The 19,334-nt window shown below is 49.9% G+C and overlaps 1 protein-coding gene across 1 annotated transcript in view; it reads right to left on the bottom strand.

Moving 5' to 3' along the window:
• KCNQ4 (potassium voltage-gated channel, KQT-like subfamily, member 4) overlaps positions 1–19,334 on the bottom strand; it is a 73,487-nt gene that overhangs the window by 2,415 nt on the left and 51,738 nt on the right. Inside the window, exons 8-12 of the mRNA XM_006886515.1 lie at positions 18,358–18,446; positions 16,506–16,667; positions 7,007–7,227; positions 5,014–5,113; positions 1,093–1,224 (exon numbers count right to left, since the gene is read on the bottom strand). Coding sequence (XP_006886577.1) covers positions 1,093–1,224; positions 5,014–5,113; positions 7,007–7,227; positions 16,506–16,667; positions 18,358–18,446 — 704 coding nt within the window. The remainder of the gene's footprint in view (positions 1–1,092; positions 1,225–5,013; positions 5,114–7,006; positions 7,228–16,505; positions 16,668–18,357; positions 18,447–19,334) is intronic.

The following is a 19,334-nucleotide window of genomic DNA, read 5'->3' as shown; positions in this document are numbered from 1 at the left end:
TATATATATATAATATTTTTCAGTATTTCTTTTTCTATATTCCACAGATGATATCTTCAGTTCAGTGATTTTTAATACTTCTCTATAAGGTTGGCCCTACATTTCTCCAGCACAGACTTCTACTCTAAACTTCACACTCCTATATTTATGTCAGCTCAACACTCCACTTGTATGTATAAAAGATGTTAGGAATTCAGTGCATAATGACCCTTCATTGGGTTCTGGGGCCATCAATGCAAGAAGACTATTCATTGTTTTTACACTGAATGGCTATGGATTCTAATCAGGCCCTTTCAGTTAGCAGCCTGACTGGTTGCTCGCTCCTGCATGAAAGCACCTTGTTTGTTTTTGTTGTTGCTATTATTATATCATTAAAATACTTTATGATCAATATTATTGTATTCTGTTGTTGTTGTTGTTGTGTACCATAGAGTCTGAACCAACCCATAGCTGACCCTCCAGTGGGTTTTCAGGGGCAGTTAATTGCACAGGGGGAGACTGCCCATCCTTCTCTTGTGGAACAGCTGGTGGCCTTGAACCCCATGCCTTCGAGACTGCAGAGCAGCTTCTTGCCACTAGGCCACCAGTGTTTACACTAGGACTAGGAAACAGTCATTCCAAAAGATGGCCTTGCGGGTGTACAGGTCAATGTTGTTGTTATTGTTGTTGTGTGCAGTGGAGATGGAATCAAACAATAGCTGACCCTCCAGCGGGTTTTCAGAGGCAGTAAATCACATCGGAGGAGACTGCCCATCCTTCTCCCACAGAGCAGCTGGTGGATCTGAACTGCGTTCCTTTGAGATTGAAGCACAGTTCCTTACCACTAGGCCACCAGAGTTCCCTTACTAGTCAGTAAAGTTCCCAAAGAAACCTATGGTTGGGTGGGTCTTCACAGTCAAGGGAGATGCCTAATCTGGTGGCCTAGACCACACTGTTCAAGAGGGGCCTTACCCAGAACCCCAGGTCTCACAGCAGCCCTAAGTGGGTGTTAGGGACCCTGTTCGCGTGCTGGTGGAGGAGCTCCCTAGCCACCTCCCTGGAACCATGGCCGCCCTGTCCCTTACTGCTGCCCGCCCAGGACTATGCACCCACCGAGCCTGCAGGCTCTTGATCCTGCCCAGCATGTCCAGGTGCCCTGCCGAGTACTGCTCGATGACGTCCTTCACATCATATGGCCGCAGCGTCTCCTTGAATTTCCGTTTGGCCACCAGGAACTTCAGGATCCTGTGAAGGGAGGGTTCTGCTCTCAGAAACTGAGCCCGGGATTCTTTCCCAGCTTCCTCTTCATCTTTTTGCTACTGCTTAGTTCAGCACCAACTCTGTAGGATTTTCACTGGCTTTTGGGATACAACTGGCAACAGAACAGAAAACTAACACCTTATAATCCCTTCTGCAAAAGGGCTCTCTTTAACTACGAATGGATACAATACTAGCCCTGTACTAAGTAAAAGCAACATTTTTATACTATCTTGAGGGAAAGGGGGACTTCGTCTTAGTCAGCAGTTATCAAACCAAAGCCCTTTTGTTGGCCCTTTCCGTTTGTTCCTATAATCTATGGCTGGGGGTTACTCCCCTTACGTCACAAACTGTGGGGACAGCACCACCTGTCTTCAAAGTATTGATATGACTGGACTAATTAGTCCAAGACGTGACCAGTAACCAGAACACCTCAGAACAAAAGAACATACTGTAAAAAACTTCGCACACTCTGCTCTCCTGTCCCTCCCCTATATGAGTCCCTACAGTCTCCATGGCAGTGGGGCAGATTTGGAAAGCTCATCTTCTATAAAACTTCTTATCATTCCAATCCCTGTCTTCAAGATTGGTGTCTTGGTCATAGAATGATGGCTCTGTGCGAACAAGGACATCTCATTCTGGGACCACCACAAACAGCCTTCTGTGCGATCAGCCACTCTTCCTACTTACCCAGTATGTCCCCTGTCCCCAGAGCCTCACTGGTATTTTTAAAGTGTCTACATTGAACACCTATTAGCTTGGGAGGGCAAGGCCTGGGTACTATCTGCAAGGTTGCAGGGTGGGACACAGAACAGGTATCAGTAAATGCTGACTGTTGATGGTCATCGCTTAAGGGGGGAGAAATACTTGGCATTCATTCCACAATTACTTGTTAGCAAGGTTCCAGGCTGGATCCTGGGCACCTTAGTAAAATATGATCTATTCCTGGACTTTAATCTGTGGAGAACACGGACACGGAGACACACACACACAAGTCAATTCCAGCTCATATGGTCTATAAGGTTTTCAATGGCTTTTGGGAAAGTAGATTGGCAAGTCTCTCTTCTAATTTGCCTCTGTTGTTGCTGTGGTTGTTGTTGTTGTTATTGTCATTTTTGTGCACAGTCGAGTTGGAACCAACCCAGGGCTGACCCTCGAATAGGTTTGCAGAGGCAGTTTACTTGCATGGGAGGAGATTGCTGGTGGATTTGAACTGCAGGATTACAGAGCAGGTCCTTACCATGAGGCCACCAGAGCTCCCTAATTTGCCTCTACAGAAATGCAAACCTCCAATCTTCTGGTTAAGTGAGCTCTGGCAGCTTAGTGTTACCCTAACACTAAACTTATGGAGCTGCACTGCTAATACAAAGGTACATGGTTCAAATCCACCAGCTGCTCCATAGGAGAAAGGTGGGAAATCTTCTCCTTTGTGATTTACTGCCTCTGAAAACCTACTGAAGGGTGAGCTATCAGTCTATTTTGACTCATTACATAACCACAACCCTCTGGTTAAGAGTCTAGGATGTTAACCATTTGTACTACTTAGAGATGGGAGGCAGGACACAAACAATAATGGGGTGATCAGGGCCACACCAATGAATGGAGAAAGAGGACTGGGGACCAGAAAAGGGAGAGTCTTGTCTGAAGTCAGAGGACAAAGCTTAAGAGTTGTACTTTCTAGGGAGCTCTGGTGGCCTAGTGGCAAGAAGCTACACTGCAATACCAAAGGCAGGCAGTTTGAATCCACCAGATGGAGGGGCAATCTCCTCCTTCACCAGTCAGATCTGATTTGATGGTACACATACAAAAAAATAATAAAATAAAGAAAAATAATAATTTTTTTTAAAAAAAAGAGTTGTATTTTCTAGCCCAGGGAAAGAAGAGGTGGATGAAGGGAAGCTCTCACACGGGGGGTGGCCTGGAGGTGTGTGAGCAAGGTTTGGTTCAGGGTAGCTGGGATTGGAGCATGATTGGAGAGAGTCTGTGCAGTTGGTAGTATAAAAATGGGCAGGAGATTAGCCCAGGGGAGTACACTGAAGAGCCCTGGCAGAGCTGGAGAGCAACAGGAAGGAACTGGGAGTGTTGTGGAAGTGGCAGGGGAAGTGTGGTCTGCACTGTGTTTTACTTCTGCCACCTATGTGGAATATGCTTTGGAGGAGCAAACGTGGGAATAGGAAGAACAGCCCCAGAGGATGTGGACACGGACACTGTCATAAACAAGGAGGTAGAGATGGATGACAGCAATTCACAAGAAGGGAGTGACAGGCTTTTGAGGGCCAGGATGACTCTCAAGAATTTGACTTGGGTGGTGGTAAGACCACTGAGATGAGGACATGGGAGGAAAAGCAATGGCTTGAATAGCTGTGCTATGAACAGGCTGTGGCTGGCTTGGGTCAGACAGCTGCTTCAGCACTGTGTTCCAGATGCCAGTTACACAGAGGGAGTGACAATATGTGTATAAAGGGAGTGGGAGGATGGCCCCCCTGGAAGGTCCTGGTGGTCCCTCTGACTCTGGTTTTAAAGGAACACATGGGGAAGAGCCTTGTGGGATGGAAACTCAACTAGGAAAGAGAGGAGGTGAGCCGAGAAGGCCTAGGGTTAATGGGGTCCCTGGACAAGCAGAGCTCCTCACTGGAGAAAGAATTCCATATCAGGAAGGGTGGGGGCTGGTCCCACAGCTGGGCCATACTTAAAAGACTCGGGGGACTCTGGTCTTCCCTTTAACGAAGATATGGGACGATAGCTAGTAGAGGCTTTTTTTCAAACATTTTTGTCCAAGGCCCACTATAAGAAATATCTTTCACATGACAAACTGGTTCACATACACACACACACAAATTGTTATTGTTGTTAAGTGTTGTTGGTTGAAACAATTTTCAACTCACAGTGACTCCATGTGACAGAGGAGAACAGCCCCCATAGGGTTTCCCGGACTGTAATCTTTACAGGAGCAGATTGCAAGGTCTTCCTCCCACAGAGTCTCTCAGTGGATTCGAACTACCAGCCTCTCAGCTAACAGCTGAGTAAGTAATGGCTGTGCCAGCAAGTCCCCTTCACGTGTGCTCACACACACACACACACACACACACACACGCGCGCGCGCGCGCACACGCACACATACACAACTGCAATGTAAACTTAATAAATGTCAGGTGTCCTTACTATGATAGATGTCCTCTGATATTTTCCATTCTGTTCTATTTATCTTTTGGGATTTTTCTCCCCACAATACTGACCATGGCCCCCTAAATTGATTTTACACTGTTGGGACCTGTGGTTTGAAAAGCACTGCTCTAGAAGAATTCTAGATACCCAAGAGGGGAGAGAGAGTGAACAAGTTGAGACACAGAGACAGAGAGAGAAGGAGACTGAGGCACAGAAATGTTGGGGAAGAGAAGAAGATGAGGCGTGGTAGAGACAGGTGGCTGATGACACCCAGCTAGGGAGAGAGGGAAATGCAGAGACAGGCTGAAATGAAGTGAAAGACAGAGGAAGGCAAGGGAAGCAGAGAGGGCACTGACCGGGGCCACTGCTGGTGATGGGAAGCTGTGCCCACTGTGCCACCCAGGCCTGCCACCGTAAGTAGGAGCAAACCCTGCTGGGAACCATATGCCACCTCCCCGCCCTGCCCATACTCCAGGGTCCCTGCCAGTCCAACACTGACAATGATGCCAGGCGGACAGCAGCTGCCACGCCTGGGAGCTAGGCCAGGGCCCCAGTGGGGAGCAGGCAATGGTGGCAGACAGCGGGAGGGGCTCACCTCAGCCCCGGTCTCACCTGACAGAGCGGATGACAGTCTTCACGGCAGGCATGACGTCATCCACCGTGAGCTCACACTGGTAACTCTTCTCCTCCGCTATATCCTCTGAGGGGCCCTCTGGGAAGACAGAAGGGCCTGAGTGGTGGTAGCAGAAGGGTCACTCCCCAACCCCTCCACCACATACTGAGCCATCCTTAGATATACCAATAGGGAGACCGAGGCCCCAAAGGGCCCAGAAACTTCTTGGAGGTTACATAGCAAGGCAGCCTAAGCTCCTGTCTCCCAGCTCCTCGCTACATTGCCCAGGGCTGACAACCCAGGTTACAGCATTCTCATCTGTCCCTGTGGCCAGTCAGAGTATCTGCCTCGTGGCCTGTAAGAGAGAGTGGCTTTAGGGCACCCTGGCCTAGGGCAAATCCACAGGCCTAGCAGAAGCCTCCCAGATCCCACTATAGAGGAAGCCCAGAGAAATAGAGTGAATGAGGTCTCTGTGTACAAAAAGCAGCTGAAATGAGGGAAGTGCCACGACTTCTGCATCCGGCTCCATCACTGGAGAAGACCCTTAAGGGAAGTCATGCCAGGCTCCTTCCTCCCCTCCACCCCCAGATAAGCACATCGCTTAAGTGAGTATCCTGCCCTGAGGGGTACAGAGGGGTGATGCTAGCCTTGTCCCATTGGGGTAAAAGCAGCCTCTTGGACTGGGTCATGTGAAGGTTCCCATGGATCAGCACCTTTCACAGCCTAATTTGTGGGGTTCTGTAATATTCCAGCAAAAGATGTCAGAATCCTCAACCAGTAAATGGTATCGTAGGGGCTGACAGAGTGCAGGCAGGGGCAGCATGACTGGCCTAGCAGGACTTCAGGACGAAAAGGACTTCCTGTCTCATTCCCCCCGCCCCCCCCCCACCCCGGTCCAACCATCCCCATCCTTTCCCACCCAGGGGCCTGAAGCATGACAAAGCTGGTAGAGAAGTCTTTTTTTCTCTAAGAGGACACTGAGGCATAGAAAAGGGTATTGTTTAAATCAGTACATATCAAGGGCAGAGCTGAAATACTCTGTTGTTAGTTGCCGTCAATATGTTTCCAAGGCATACAAAGTAGAATTACTCCACAGAGTTTTCAAGGCTTTTGCAAGTAGATCGCCAGGCCTATGTTTTGAGGTGCTTCTGAATGAATTGGAACAACATTTCAGCTAGTAGAGTACTGAACTGTTTGGGCTACCCCAAAACTGCTATATAACTAAAAAAGCTGCTCCACCAGCCTTGCAGCCTCCCATATACACGCTGAGCTGGTGAGGAGGAAGAACTGAGTATGGCAGACAGCACTGGTTCTGGAGTTGAATGGACCTGCGATCTCAGCTACTTAGTAGCTGAAGAGTTCAGCTTCCACAACTGTTAAATGGGGATAGAAAAAAACAGAACCCATTTCCCAGAGTTGCTGGGAGAAGTGAAAAAGATAATCCAGTGTGGGTTGTATAGTTAGGATGCAACAAGTATCAATTTTTGCTCTTTCAAAACACATTTTTAGTATTTTTGTATTAAAAAGTTAATTTTTATTGAATTGTCCCCAAAACTCTTCTGGTCATGTTCCATGGACAATCTCATTTGATCCTCATAACAATCATAAGTAGATACTATTACTATCTTTATATCATAGATGAGGAAGATGAAAGCTAGAGAGTTGAGATTTGGCCAATTTAAATGATAAAGACAAGATTCACATCTAGACAGCCTAGCCCCAAAACTGTGCTCCTTCCTAGCCATTACCAACACCTCCTCACCTCTGCATTCTCATTTAATTACTTGACAACACATAACAACAATAATGTGAAGCCCAGCGAGTCACTATTATGATGCCCATTTTATAGCCCAGAAGACTGAGGCTCCATGAAAATGGTTAATCAGTTGCAGAGCTGATCCTAGAGCTAAGTTTTTCCACCCTCAGCATAGGTTCTGTCTCTGTCCCTGCTTCCCTCGGCAGGCTGCAGACCCCAGACACACAGAGGCTCACCCTCAGCAGAGGCACGGGGTTTGAGTCGCAGGGAGGCCCGGAAGCGGGTGCGGTCATTGAAGCTCCAGCTCTTCTGCACCTTGGTAGGGCTGGTGATCTCACCCACCTGCTCGCTGCCCGGGGAGGTGGGCATTGGAGGAGGGGCCAGGTGCTGCTTGGAGGGGCCCGTCCGCCGCTGGGAGCTGCTCATGCGGATGCGGTCTTTGATGCCCATCCGGCTGCTGGTGGGTAGGTCAGGTAGGGGAGAGGGTCAAGTTAGTCAGAGCTGGAGGTAGAGGGTAAGTAGGAAAGATCCTACTTAGAGGTTAGGAGTAGCTATTGGGTTCCAATTCCCACAGTTAAGGACTGAATTATGCATACACCCCCGCACCCCGGAAATAAATGTTATAAATCCTAATTTCTACACATGTGATTATAGTCCCATTGGGAATGGCTTGTCTTTATTATGTTAATGAGGGAAGATTAGTATTTTTCCCCATCTCTTTTGAGATCTAATTGGAGATTAAAGAAGTAAGCATAGAGAGATGGGGTAGAGAAGATGCCAAGACAAGTGGAGATCTCCGAGGAACAGGAAGGGGAAGTTAGAGACAAGGACCTTCGTCCAGAACCAACAGAGAAAGCCTTCCCCTAGAGCCAGGGCTCCGAACTCAGATCTCCAGCCTCCTAGGTGAGAAGAGAAATGTCCAATAAAGCCATCCATGTGGGATATTTCTGTTAAGGCAGTGATAGACAGTTAAAGCAGAATTTGGTACCAGAAGAGTGAGGTGCTACTCTAACGAATATCTAAAATGTGGAAGTGGTTTGGGAATTGGATAACTGGTAGAGGCTGGAAGAATTTTAAAGTGCCTTCTAGTAAAAGCCTAGATTGCTCAGAAGAGACTGTTTTTCAAATCATGGATGTTAACAGCAGTTCTGGTATGGACTCAAAAGGAAGTGAAAAGATCCCATCACTGCTGAGTTGGAATCAACTCAGAGCTGACCCTCCAGGGGGTTTTTGGAGACTGTAAACAGGAGGAGAATGCCCATCTCTCTCCCAAGCTGCTGGGGGTGGGTTTGAACTACCCGCCTTTAGATTAGCAGTGCAACAGCCTCCAGACTACACCACTAGAGAGCTCTCTGGAAGTAAGGAAAGCTTCAAAGAAAGTCTGTATTGTAGAGACCACACAGCACCAGCAGAATATTGCCAGAAATGTGCCATGAAATACGCTTCTCCTAAGGCTTTAAGAAAAAAAGATCCTGTGTGAAAAACAATGGACAGGAACTTTGTAAATAAACCAGTATAAAATAATTTAAAAAAAAAAAGATAAAGAAGAAAAAACCCAGATTTTTTGGGGGGGAAGAGAAAATGATGAGCATGTGACTGGACAAGAGAAGGGCAATGCTTTCTAAAAAGGGATAAAACACTTGTCTGGATTCTGTTCAGATGTTTGGTAGAAAAGGAAGGTAAAACGTGTCAGTAATGAACATAGCTGGTTGATGAGGCTTAAAAATAAAGAGGCCACATCTGTTTCTCTTTGCTGTTTATAGTAAAATGTGAGGGGAAAGAAATAAACTTAACAAGGAACTGTGCAAAATGATAACACACTTTAAAGATCTGGCCAGTTCTCTTATGCAAAGGATGTGTATCCTAGGATGTTCACTGAGGACATGGCTACCCAGTCTTTTGTTAAAGAGACCGAGCCAGTGACAGAAGACTTTAACTAACTACCTCGGCAGAATATCCGTCAGCTCAGACTGAAGGGGACAGAAAAAGAACAAAAGGAAAATACATAGCCTCTTGGAATTCAGGAAACAGGCCATCTGTTATCCCGTTCCTCTAAGAAAAGAAAAAGGACCATCTCTGGAGCAGGTCGGTATTCAGGGAAATGGCTGGAAGAAGCACAGGAAGCAAGGACTTCTTGGCTGTGGGGGCTATGGTCTCCTGGATCTCAGGCTAGGATCATAGCCTTCTATGTTTAGAGTTGAATCTCCGCCAATCTGATTCTGAAGTGTGGGATTTCCTTTAAGGTATGCTGATGCTCAAAGCGGAGGGAGTGGGCTGCCATGTTAGGGGCAAAAGAATGAAGTAAGTGACAAGGGGTAGGTTTGTCACGCAGATGGAGAATAAGGTTGCTCAAAACTGAGGAAGAAAAACTCAACCCAGTGGGACTGGAAGGCAGAGTTGAAGTCCAGGGCTGGGGCGGGGGAGTGGAGGAGGGGGGATGAGGGGCTCTGCCCAGAATCCAAAGAGGATGGCCAACAGCCAGAGTCTGCAGGGTGGAGCCATTGCCTGGATGGGCTTAGAGGATTACTTTCCAGTCTATAGAGCTAATGCATTTATTGTGCAGGGCCTGGGACTTGCTTGCTGTCTGTTATTCCTTCTTTCCCTCAAATTTCTCCCAATGGAAACATCTGCTTTGTGCCTGTTCTACTACTTTTCTCTGGGAACAGATTAATGTGTAGTCTAGATTTCACAGGTTCACAAATGAAAAGGAATCTTGTCCCAGGATGAAACATGCCCAAAGCCTCACTCATATTTGATTGAGATAATCCAAAAGATGATTTGGACTTGGAGTTCATTTAAGACTTGGAAGATGTGATTAGGTAAATTATTTTGCATGTGACAAGCACATTAAGATTGGGGTCCAAAGGGCTGGATGTTATTTATGGATTGAATTCTATCCCCACCAAAATATGTGTTGTAAATCCTACTCAGTATGTGTGATTAATACTCTCTTTTGGAATGAGTTGTCTTTGTAATGTTAATCAGGTATGGTTAGAGTAGGATCATTCTCTTTTGAGATTAAACAACAAGCAGACAGAGAGACAGGGTAAGAGAGATGCCAAGACACATAGAGATCTCCAAAGAGCCAGAAAGTAGAAATACAAGGACCTTCTTCCAGAGCTATAGATGGAGAAATCCTTCCCCTAGAGGCAGAGTTCTGAATTTAGATTTCTAGCCTCCTAGACTGTGAGATAAACTGAAATTCAGTTAAACTTCTGTTTGTTAAATACCATCCATTTATGGTATTTCTGTTAAAAAAGCACTTGTAGCTAAGATACCCACTAAGTGCAAACATGGAACAAGTGCGTGGTGAAGGGGACCATGACTCCTACAAGAAGCTGATTCAGGATCAGATTCCCTCCCTCTCCCCATCTCCCACCCCTCATTATCCACACAGATAAGGGGTGCACAGGACAGATGTCAGAGTGGAAAGAGTGAGAGAAACCCAAGAAGGGAGCCAAAGAGACAGACAGGAGGGCAGGGGAGCTGGGCCTGGCCCAGGCAGGTGGGTGGAGGATGGAGGCGGCAACCCTGTGGGCGCAGACTGGCTGCTGAGGAATGGAGAAGCTCATCTGGTCCCACCTGGCCACTCAGTGGGGAAGGCCAGCCCATGTGGAGTGTGGGGGGTGGTGTACTCATGTGTGATGTGTGAACGTGTGACAGTTCCAGAGCATGCACACAGGCTGGCATGCAGAAACATGTGTCAGTTTGTATTTTCTTCCTCTCCCCACAGCTGGAGCTGTCTGATCCCATACTAGTCAGATCAGGCCTTAAAACCTGGTACAGCTGAGCAGGCAGGGCACTGTGAAATTCCAGAGGTCACCATCACACAGACCTCAGTCCAAATGGTACCTGAGAGCTGTGCAGCGGGATGGCTCTGCTAAAAGGTTTTAGCCAGAGTGGGTCTAGTTGCCGGGCCTGCAGGTATATGGGTGATAACCCTGGTGGCCCCTCTCCCAGTGAGGCCTTCTATTTGATAGCTTGTTCCTCTGAGGTGTCACCTGCTTAAGCTCTGCCTGTCCCAGGTCTGCTTCCCTATACTATCTAAGCTCCCAGCTCAACACCACCCACACAGGGTTCTGTGTATAGTCATGTGCTCAGACTTTCCTTTCCACATCCCAGCTCCCCAGCATGTACCCAAAATTTGAAAGAAGACTAATGTGAGGAGGTCTCAGGCTCCCCAGGACAAGGCCTACTTGACCAATACCTGGTAGAGTAACTCTGTGTCCAAGATGTTCAAGTATCACTGTTGGAGAAGGACCCATGCAAACACCAGCCCACCCTCAGCTCACGTCCTGTGGCTACCCCAATGTCATCCCTGCCTTGGCATGCCACTAGAAGGTCCCCTTCAGACAGTTCAAGGTGCTCCCCTCCAAAAGTCTGTGGTCTTAGCTCAAAACAGAACCGGTCAGACTTGGAGGAGGCCTCAGGTGGGTGGAGCTGGGGGCTGGGGAAAGAGGCAGTATCACCGATGCTTAGAGACTTTCAGATCAAGGATTGAGCAGGGAACAGATTCTGGTTTCGGGATGAGTGGGACCAGGTCCCCATGCCCTTGGCATGGAGTAGAAGTTAGAAAGCCAGGTGTCAAGGGTGGGAGACCTCGAAACCAGGGGCGCCTTCGGGAAGACAGCCCGGATGCAGGGCCAATCTTAGGAGACAGGACCCCCACCCAGAGGGCAGAAGTTATTGATCAAGGCCTAGGATCCTGAGGGTATCAGAAGGGAAGAACAGAGAGCACTCCCACAATCCAGCATGCTCCTTGCTGGCCCAGGATCCCCTGCACACACCCCAAAGATTCCAATCAAAGTTTGAGGTTGGTTCTCCCAAACTTCCCTCTGCAGAGCCATTCCTGCGGGCTCTCCTCATGCTAGCAAGCACACCCAGTCCCTCCCGGTCCGTGCACCCACCCCCACCCACGACTCCTCTCACGGGGAGAGGAAGGAAGGCCGCTAGAGAAGTCCTGGCATTTCTGCCAAGAACCAGGATCTCCATACCCAGCACATCAAGCACCAAACGTATTCTGGGGGAAGGGTGAGCTCCCTGTCAAGGGAAGAATACAAGCAAGGCTGAGCTTGCCCTCAGCAGGACTTGTGGAGAGAGGGCCCTGAGGCTTGCACTAGAGGCCTTGAAAGGTCCCTTTCCAGCTCTGAGTCTGTGGTGGTTGAGGGGAGCTTCAGCCTGGTTTGTGGGGTTCTGTAACTTTCCAGCCAGCAAGAAGCCCTGGGCTCTTCTTTAATGCACAAAGGCACTGTTTTCCCAGGAGAAGCCCTGGATTCCAGCTCCTTGGGCAGAGCCCAGAAAATGGCTCACGTCAGCCTCTCTGGAGCCTAAAAGCTCAGAGAAAATGGAAAGAAAGCTGGCACTCAGCGGGCACAGGAAGAGCTGCTTCCCGTCCCGGGCTCCTCAGAATGTGCACGGTCCTGTGCTGACGGCCTTGGCACTCTCAATGCAGCCACAGCTCCACGTGGCGGGGACCACATTTACCATCCCTACATACAGACGTGGAAAATAGGGCTCTGGGATGAAATAGCTTGCCCAAGGCTACAGAAATTATAATTTGGAACAAGGACTAGAATCTAGGTCCTCTATATTCAGAGATGCTTCTTTCTCAGAACAACTGACAGGCATTAGGGCCTGTGGCAGTGGCTCGGGGCCTGGGAATGGGATTTGGTATATCTAAAGACGTTTTTGGGTTTTATAGCCAGGGATGCTCCTGGCATATGGTGGACAGAGGCCAGGGATGCTGCGAAACAGCTTACAACATGCAGGACATTCCCTGCACAAGGAAGAATTATCCTGACTAAAATGTCATTGGTGCTAAGGCTGAGAAACCTGGGCCATTGGTGCCTGGGAAGAGGATGAGCTGAGCCTGAAGGGGGTGCCTGTGAGGAGGGCAAGTTTCGGGCACAGATTATCCTCTGACTTCTCTGCTGGACTCAACATCTTGTGCTCACTTCCACAACATCCACCTGCCAAAGGCAATCTCATAGGGGAAACTGAGGCAGCTCATGCTCCTGGAGCACCCACCCCCTTCAAAGCCCTTCATAGCTACAGAAGTATCCACCACACCGGCCTCTAGCCCTGCCTTGTCCTTCCTGTCCACCACGCCCACCACAGAAAAAGTCACTTACAAAGGAACAAATCTGCTGAATCTCAGCTTAACGCTTCAATTTCCTACATCTATGGCTTTCCAACTTGTTTTTATGTGTGTTTTTTTAAGTAAGTCCTTAACTGCTCAACATACCAAATTCAATGACTAATATTTACATAGCATTTCCTAGGAGGCAGGCTCCATTTAAGCAGAAGCAGATTCTATGAACATCTGCATTTTACAGCTAAGAAAACTGAGGTACAGAGGGGTCTTGTGACTCACTCAAAGTCACACAGCTAGGAAGGGGTGGAGGGATTCTGGGTCTGACCCAGAATCCACATGTCTAAGAAACATTGTCTTTTGGATGAAGAAGCAATAGACTCATCACGAGCCCCCATCCAAGAAGGCTCTAGAGGTCCCCTTGAGAGACACAGGACTCTAGGTCCCCAGGATTCCAGTTGGAAAGAGCACACTAACTGGCTGGGCTTTGGGAGTCTTCATGGTCCAGCTTTACCAGCACAGAACCCTCAACTCCTGACCTGGGCTGCCCTGTCTCGGGCCCCTCACCTTGGCATATCATCCTGTGTGTTAAATGCCTTTCCAGTTTTCCAGAGTCCCCTCTGCTTCCTCTTTGCATTATAGCCATCACACCAAATTGCAATTACTCTTTGAAATTCCCTAGAGGGCCATGCTTTATTCATCACTGTGTCCCTAGTACACAGGACCTGGCACAGGGCAGGCACCAAGGAATGGAGTGGGGATGCTGCTGACAGAGCTGGGACTGAGGAGCTAGTGAAGGAGGCACCAATCCCAACTCCTTTGCCTGTCTGCTGGCTTCCTGGAGGGTAGGTAGTGGAGAGACAGGAAGCCAAATGTTAAGACTGGGCAAAGATCAGAGTGAAAAAGTCCTCAGAGCACCTCTAGTTCAATATGCCCATTCCACAGATGGGAAACTGAGGTCCAGGTCCATTTAGCCAATGTTGCACCAAGTGCCAGCAGCAGAGCCAGGACCCACCCCCAAGGCTCCATTAAATGTCCCTCCTGGCAGACTGGGTGCCAGTCTCATGCCCCCAGGCTTAGCAGAGGCATATCCCCCAGGAAGTTGGAGGGCTCACTGGGGCCCCAAGGCAGACAGCAGGCGGCAGGCACATGCACCTTGTCCTTGGCCCATCCTGTCCCCCTCTTCAGCCCCTGAAATGGATGAGGCAAGGAAGAGTGGAGACAGGAGGAGCAGGCGAGGGGGTACCTCGGTCTCCAGCTGGCGTGGATCCGAAAGAAACTCCGTTTATTACTAAACATCTGGCTGGAAAGTTGAGAACAAGACACGAACAAAGGTTAGTGGGAAGAGGACAGGTGGTGGAGCATGGGGAACTGCTGGGAAGGGGCCGGCTTCCTGTGGCTGGTGGGAGAGAAAGACCCCCTTCCCGATTCATCCTCCAGTTTCCAGGCCCAGGTCACAGAGGTTCTCGAACTTTGCATAAGGATCTCTTGGGGAGGACGTTCAAGCTGCAGAATTGTGTGCCCTCCTCCAGGGATGCTGATGCTGTAACTTGGAGAAAGTCCAAGCATCCGCATTTTAAATAAATGTCCCACATGATATTGATGCAGGAGGTTGGTGGGCCATGCTTTGAGAAACACCTTAGTGCTTTATCTCAAAACCCAAGATGTTGTCCCCCAGAAGGTGCTGCCTCGTGTAGCTCTACTTCCTGTGAGCATGCTCAGCCAGAGTCCATCCCCAAACACCACCAGAGTCATGGCCAACCAAATGTTCATATGTGTGTGGGAGAGTCTTAGCTTGGGTGCCTACCCCACAGGGCACAGACAGCTAAGATACAGGATATTGTCCTTTGACCTGAAACTGAGGGTTACCTGTCTCCTAGAAGTCAAAGCTCAGTCCCTTTGAGACCTTGGGGGAGAAAAAAATATCACCAAAATCTACATCATCATGTCCATAAACCCCGGACATGCAAGCATGCCAGGACAGATGGCCATAGGGCTGGGAGTAAGTGATGGCCAAGCCCTCAGCACATCCCTAGCCCATAAGGACTCAAGGGGACACAGAACAGCTGTGAGTGGTGGCTCAGGCACCTGCCTAGTGAGGTAAGGTGAGACCAGAGTAACCTGGAAGCTGCAGAGAACCCTAAGTCTGGCCCTGGGTAGGGCTGCCTGCATGTCTCTGTCTTTAGACCTTGGTTTGACAGAGATGGGAATAGCAGTGAAGAGACTTCAGGTAGTGACTGAGAACAGTGGAGATGCACCAGGGAGATACCCTGGGAGCTCCCAGCCCAGCCTGGCCAGCAATGCTCCTCCAGCTCCAGGCCTGAAGGGTCTCTCCCCCTCCACCTGCTTCCTCTTCAAACCCTGGACCAGGGGTGCCTCAAAGGGATGCTGCTCCCAGCAAGCCCTGTACTCCAACTCCCCTTTCCCCAAGTATTCTCAATCCAGGAAATCAGAGAACTCAGAAACCTTGATCAGCCCAAACATCAACGATTGTCCAGGACAGAAGTTCAGAGTCGCATGGTAACTTTGTCAAGGGCACACAGTATCAGATAGCAGTGGCAAGCTTTTACTGCACCTCCTCCTTCTGACCATTTAATGACCCAACAATTCTCCAAGGTCTGGGACAGGGAGAACACCTGAGGCTCAAAGCCCAGCTGTTCACCTGACTGGTTCAGGGATGACATGTGAAGATGAAGTAAAATAAAGAGATGGACAAGGAAGTGAGAATGATTGGGGGGTGGGTGGAAATTGAACCTGTGACTGCAAGTTCAAACCTCTATAAAGCCACTTTGCCATACCGTAGGTCAATGTGCTTCCTTCATCCAAAAATGCCCAGAATTCCACTGTTTTTGAACATTTGCATAAGCTAAACACTGGTCATCTTGTTCCTTCAAGAGGCAAAAGCTCCATGATAGACAGGTCAAGAAGAAAGAGAATGTTTGCAAGGACAAAGTGTAGCTCAGTGGAGAGGGAAAGACATTATGGGAGAATCTCAGGAGGGCCCTCAGGGATGAGCGAAGCTATGGGTAAGGATTGCACAAGACAAGAGCATTAGTCATTGGTTGAGTTTATGTAGGTCCTACAGTGGTTCTTAGTCACAGAGCTCTCTTTCCAGCTGGCATCTTGCTCCTAAGAGGCAAGTTCAGGGTGTTCAAGCCACTGCTGGAGGAACATGCTGGAGGAGGGGGTTCCCTGCCCTCACACCCCAGGATGATGCCCACGATTACCTGAGCCGTAAGCACCTGTGGCCAGTGGCCTCCTCCTCTCTCCAGCTTCCCGGGAGGGATGGGGGTGCAGGGGTGGAAGAGTGAGGGGGATGTGGAAACAGAGAAAGAAAGAGGACAATGGCATGAATGGAGGGGGTGATGGGTAAAGATGGTGTGGACATATCTCCCACTCAGGCCCTGGAGCCCCACGTGACAAAAAGGTGAGGCCAGCCTGGTCCCTCCAGAGAAGCCCTCAGTCTGTACCTGTGTGGCCATCCGATGCCAACCACCCAGGCCTCATGACGAGGCCTGGCACTCCCCAGAACAGGCCCAGACACCCCCGTAGTGGCTGGAGACAGGTCTGAGAGAGGATGGAAAACAGAAAATGGAAGAGGAAGAGGAGAGGCAAGAGGAGGTGGCGGCCCCAAGGGCCCCTACCTTTCCCCAGGGCAGAAGGAGGCGCTGCCCGGCCGGTGGCAGGTGGCAACGGGCGGGTATCGGGAGGGTGCTCCATCGGCTACCGGCACCCGCCGCACCTCCAGGGGCCGTAGGCCCCCATTTCGGGCCCGCTGCACGTGCTCAAACAAGAGGGCCAGCTCTCTGCAGGAGAGGGCGCCATCAGCGGCAGGCAGGGCCCTGACACTACCCACCTCCCCCTGTGGGCACTGAGCTCCGGAGCTCCTGACCTCCAATTCTGCCAGGCCCTGCCTCTCTAAGGTTCTCAGAAAACACCCAGGCAGGAGCAGTGGATTGGAGGGTCAGAAAGACTGGTCGTCCCTCCCTCTGTGCTCTTAGTTCCTACTTAGGGCTGCCAGGGGCATGGTTGGGCAGGTTGAGCACAGTTCAAAGACACTTACCAACATGATCTAGCAAGTGGGCCCCCAAAGCCAGCTTACTCTCTGCTCATCAAGCAGAGAATGTCTCCTTGTGGAACGTGGCCTACCTGGAGGCCATGGAAGCCATGACATCCTTAGCCTCTGAGTCTAGATTTTAAGAGGAAACTGAGGCTGAGGAGACAGGCTTGAGGGATTAGCTAGCCCAGGCCCCTTTCCCTGTGGCATTCAATGCCACTGGGCTCTTGGAGACTAGATTTGGGACAGTAGCTCCTTTCCAGACTAATGCCCACTCCTACAATCCCAGGAGGGCACTTGCCCTCTCTAGGGCCCCTGCTCACCTTGCCATTACACGGATGAGGAAATTGAGGTCTAGGGAGCAGGAGGGCCAACGGGCACAGAATCTCCAGATCACGTTCTGTTCATTCTCTCTGAGGACCTAGACCACCCCACTTCCCAAACCTTCCCTCTCTCTCACACACAGTGTCTTTCTAAAGAACCTGTCCCTGTGCCACTCTTCAAAGTCTGGCCTGATTCCTTAGGGTTGCTCCTGGGACAAGGGGCTTCTCCTATTCTAATCCCCATCCTGGGCTCTGAAGAGGGAGTTTGCCTCTGCCAACTGGAGAGATTGAGGGGAAGGGACCAATGTGATGCTGGGAGCCCCATTTCTCAGCCTTTCTCTCCTGTTCCTCCCCTGGGCATCCCCTAGGGGCCCAGGAGAAGGGAGAGCCAGGTGTAGGGGCAAGTGGGATCACCCAGCAGCTGCTCCTGGAGAACTAATGAGGCAAAGAGTTGCCTGCAGAAGTGCTGAGCACAGCAACCTGGTCCAGCCGTGTGCTTGATGCCCGCCTGCCTACAAGACTGAGCCAGGCTCCATGGTCTCCATTCCTGCCTGAGGGCCTGGAGAGGCACCTGGCTACACGCACCTTGAGGGTGCTATTAATAATCTCCTTTGTGGAGCCACCCCATGCAGTTTTAGCCTGGCATGGGCCAGTGGGGTGAACCCACTTCTGGGCCCTGAGGCTGCTGCCTGGCACAGTAGAAGTGGACACTTATCCACTCAGAAAGGTGTTGGTTGGGCCTTTGCACTCAACCCAGTTCTTGCCAACGCCACACTTTCTCTGTCCAGCTGATTCCACCAGGCTGGTAAGATTAATGCTGTCCCACACCAAGATTGAGGGATACCGCACCAAGATTGAGGGAAGATGGACTGGCTACGCTACCATCCTGGGTAGCACCAGGGACCGGAACTCAGCCAGTGGCGCAGGACTCTGCCCCCGTCTCTGGGCACCAGAGCAAGACAGAGGACACACGAGGCTCTGAGCTATGCTGGATTGCACAGCCAGCTCCAGAAGCTCCACGTGAGCAGTTACCCCTTCCCCATCCTCCAAGGCCTAGTCCCAGGCCTTTTCCTCAAGGGGCAGCCCCTGTCCCCTCCCACTTCCAGCACGCCCTACCTGAAGGATGGGAGGATACTGTCATAGTAGTACCAGGTGGCTGTCAGGTAGGCACGGCTTGTGTCGGTGGAATACAGGCGCCATGCAGCCTGGTGGGAAAGGGGAGACGAAACAGCTTAGTGAGGCCTCTCCACCTCCTGAGCTTCAATGAACCCCATTCTCAGGTCAGTAGAGAGCACTCAGAGCCAGAGACTAGCTGCAATGGCACAGCTAGCAGTAAGTAAGACCAGCTAACGAAACTGACGACTAGAGAAAACGGGACTTCCTCAGTGACGAAGCAGGTCAGCTTCAGAGTCCAAAAGCCCAGAGAGCAGAGGTTAAGAATCAAGCAGATGTGGGTTTCCAATTCCTTGGAAAAAGACATCATGCTTGGAAGGATGGAGGGTCAGTGAAAGAGAGGAAGACTCCCATCTAGATGGATTGACACAGTAATTGCAGCAATGGGCTCAAGTGTATCAGAGATGGTTCAGATCTATGGTTCATAAGGCCACTATGAGTCATACTCAACAGCACCTAACACCAATCAAACCCATCACTGTCAAGTGGATTTTGACTCATAGCAACATTCTATAAAGAACAGAACAGCTCCACTGGGTTTCCAATAGACTATTGTAGCTTCTGTGCAGCAAACGGTGGGCAGACTTGCTAACCAGTCTGTAGGTTGCTGTAGATTGCTCTAACCACTGCACTTCGGGGCTCTTTCTAAACTCGTAGCTGACTGTCCAGTGAGTTTTTCAGGCTGTGGACTGTGTGGGAGGAGAATGCTCAGCTTCTCCCACGTTGCTGCTGGAGGATTTGAGTCATCGTTTTTCTGTTATCAGCATTACTCCGCATGCATGGACCACACCATGGGAGCTCCCTGCCCTTACTGCTATTATTGCTAACGGGCTGTTAAGGAACCAACTCAAAGGCGACCCTCCAGTGGGTTTTCAATCCAACTGTGGGTCTTTGTGTTGGTAGCAAAATTCCTTACCACT

Source organism: Elephantulus edwardii, unplaced genomic scaffold, assembly GCF_000299155.1.
Source record: "Elephantulus edwardii isolate Elephantulus edwardi_28Jun2011 unplaced genomic scaffold, EleEdw1.0 scaffold00049, whole genome shotgun sequence".
Taxonomy (NCBI): Eukaryota; Metazoa; Chordata; class Mammalia; order Macroscelidea; family Macroscelididae; genus Elephantulus; species Elephantulus edwardii.
Note: the sequence above shows the minus strand (reverse complement) of the source record. Positions and strands in the feature narration are given on the sequence as shown.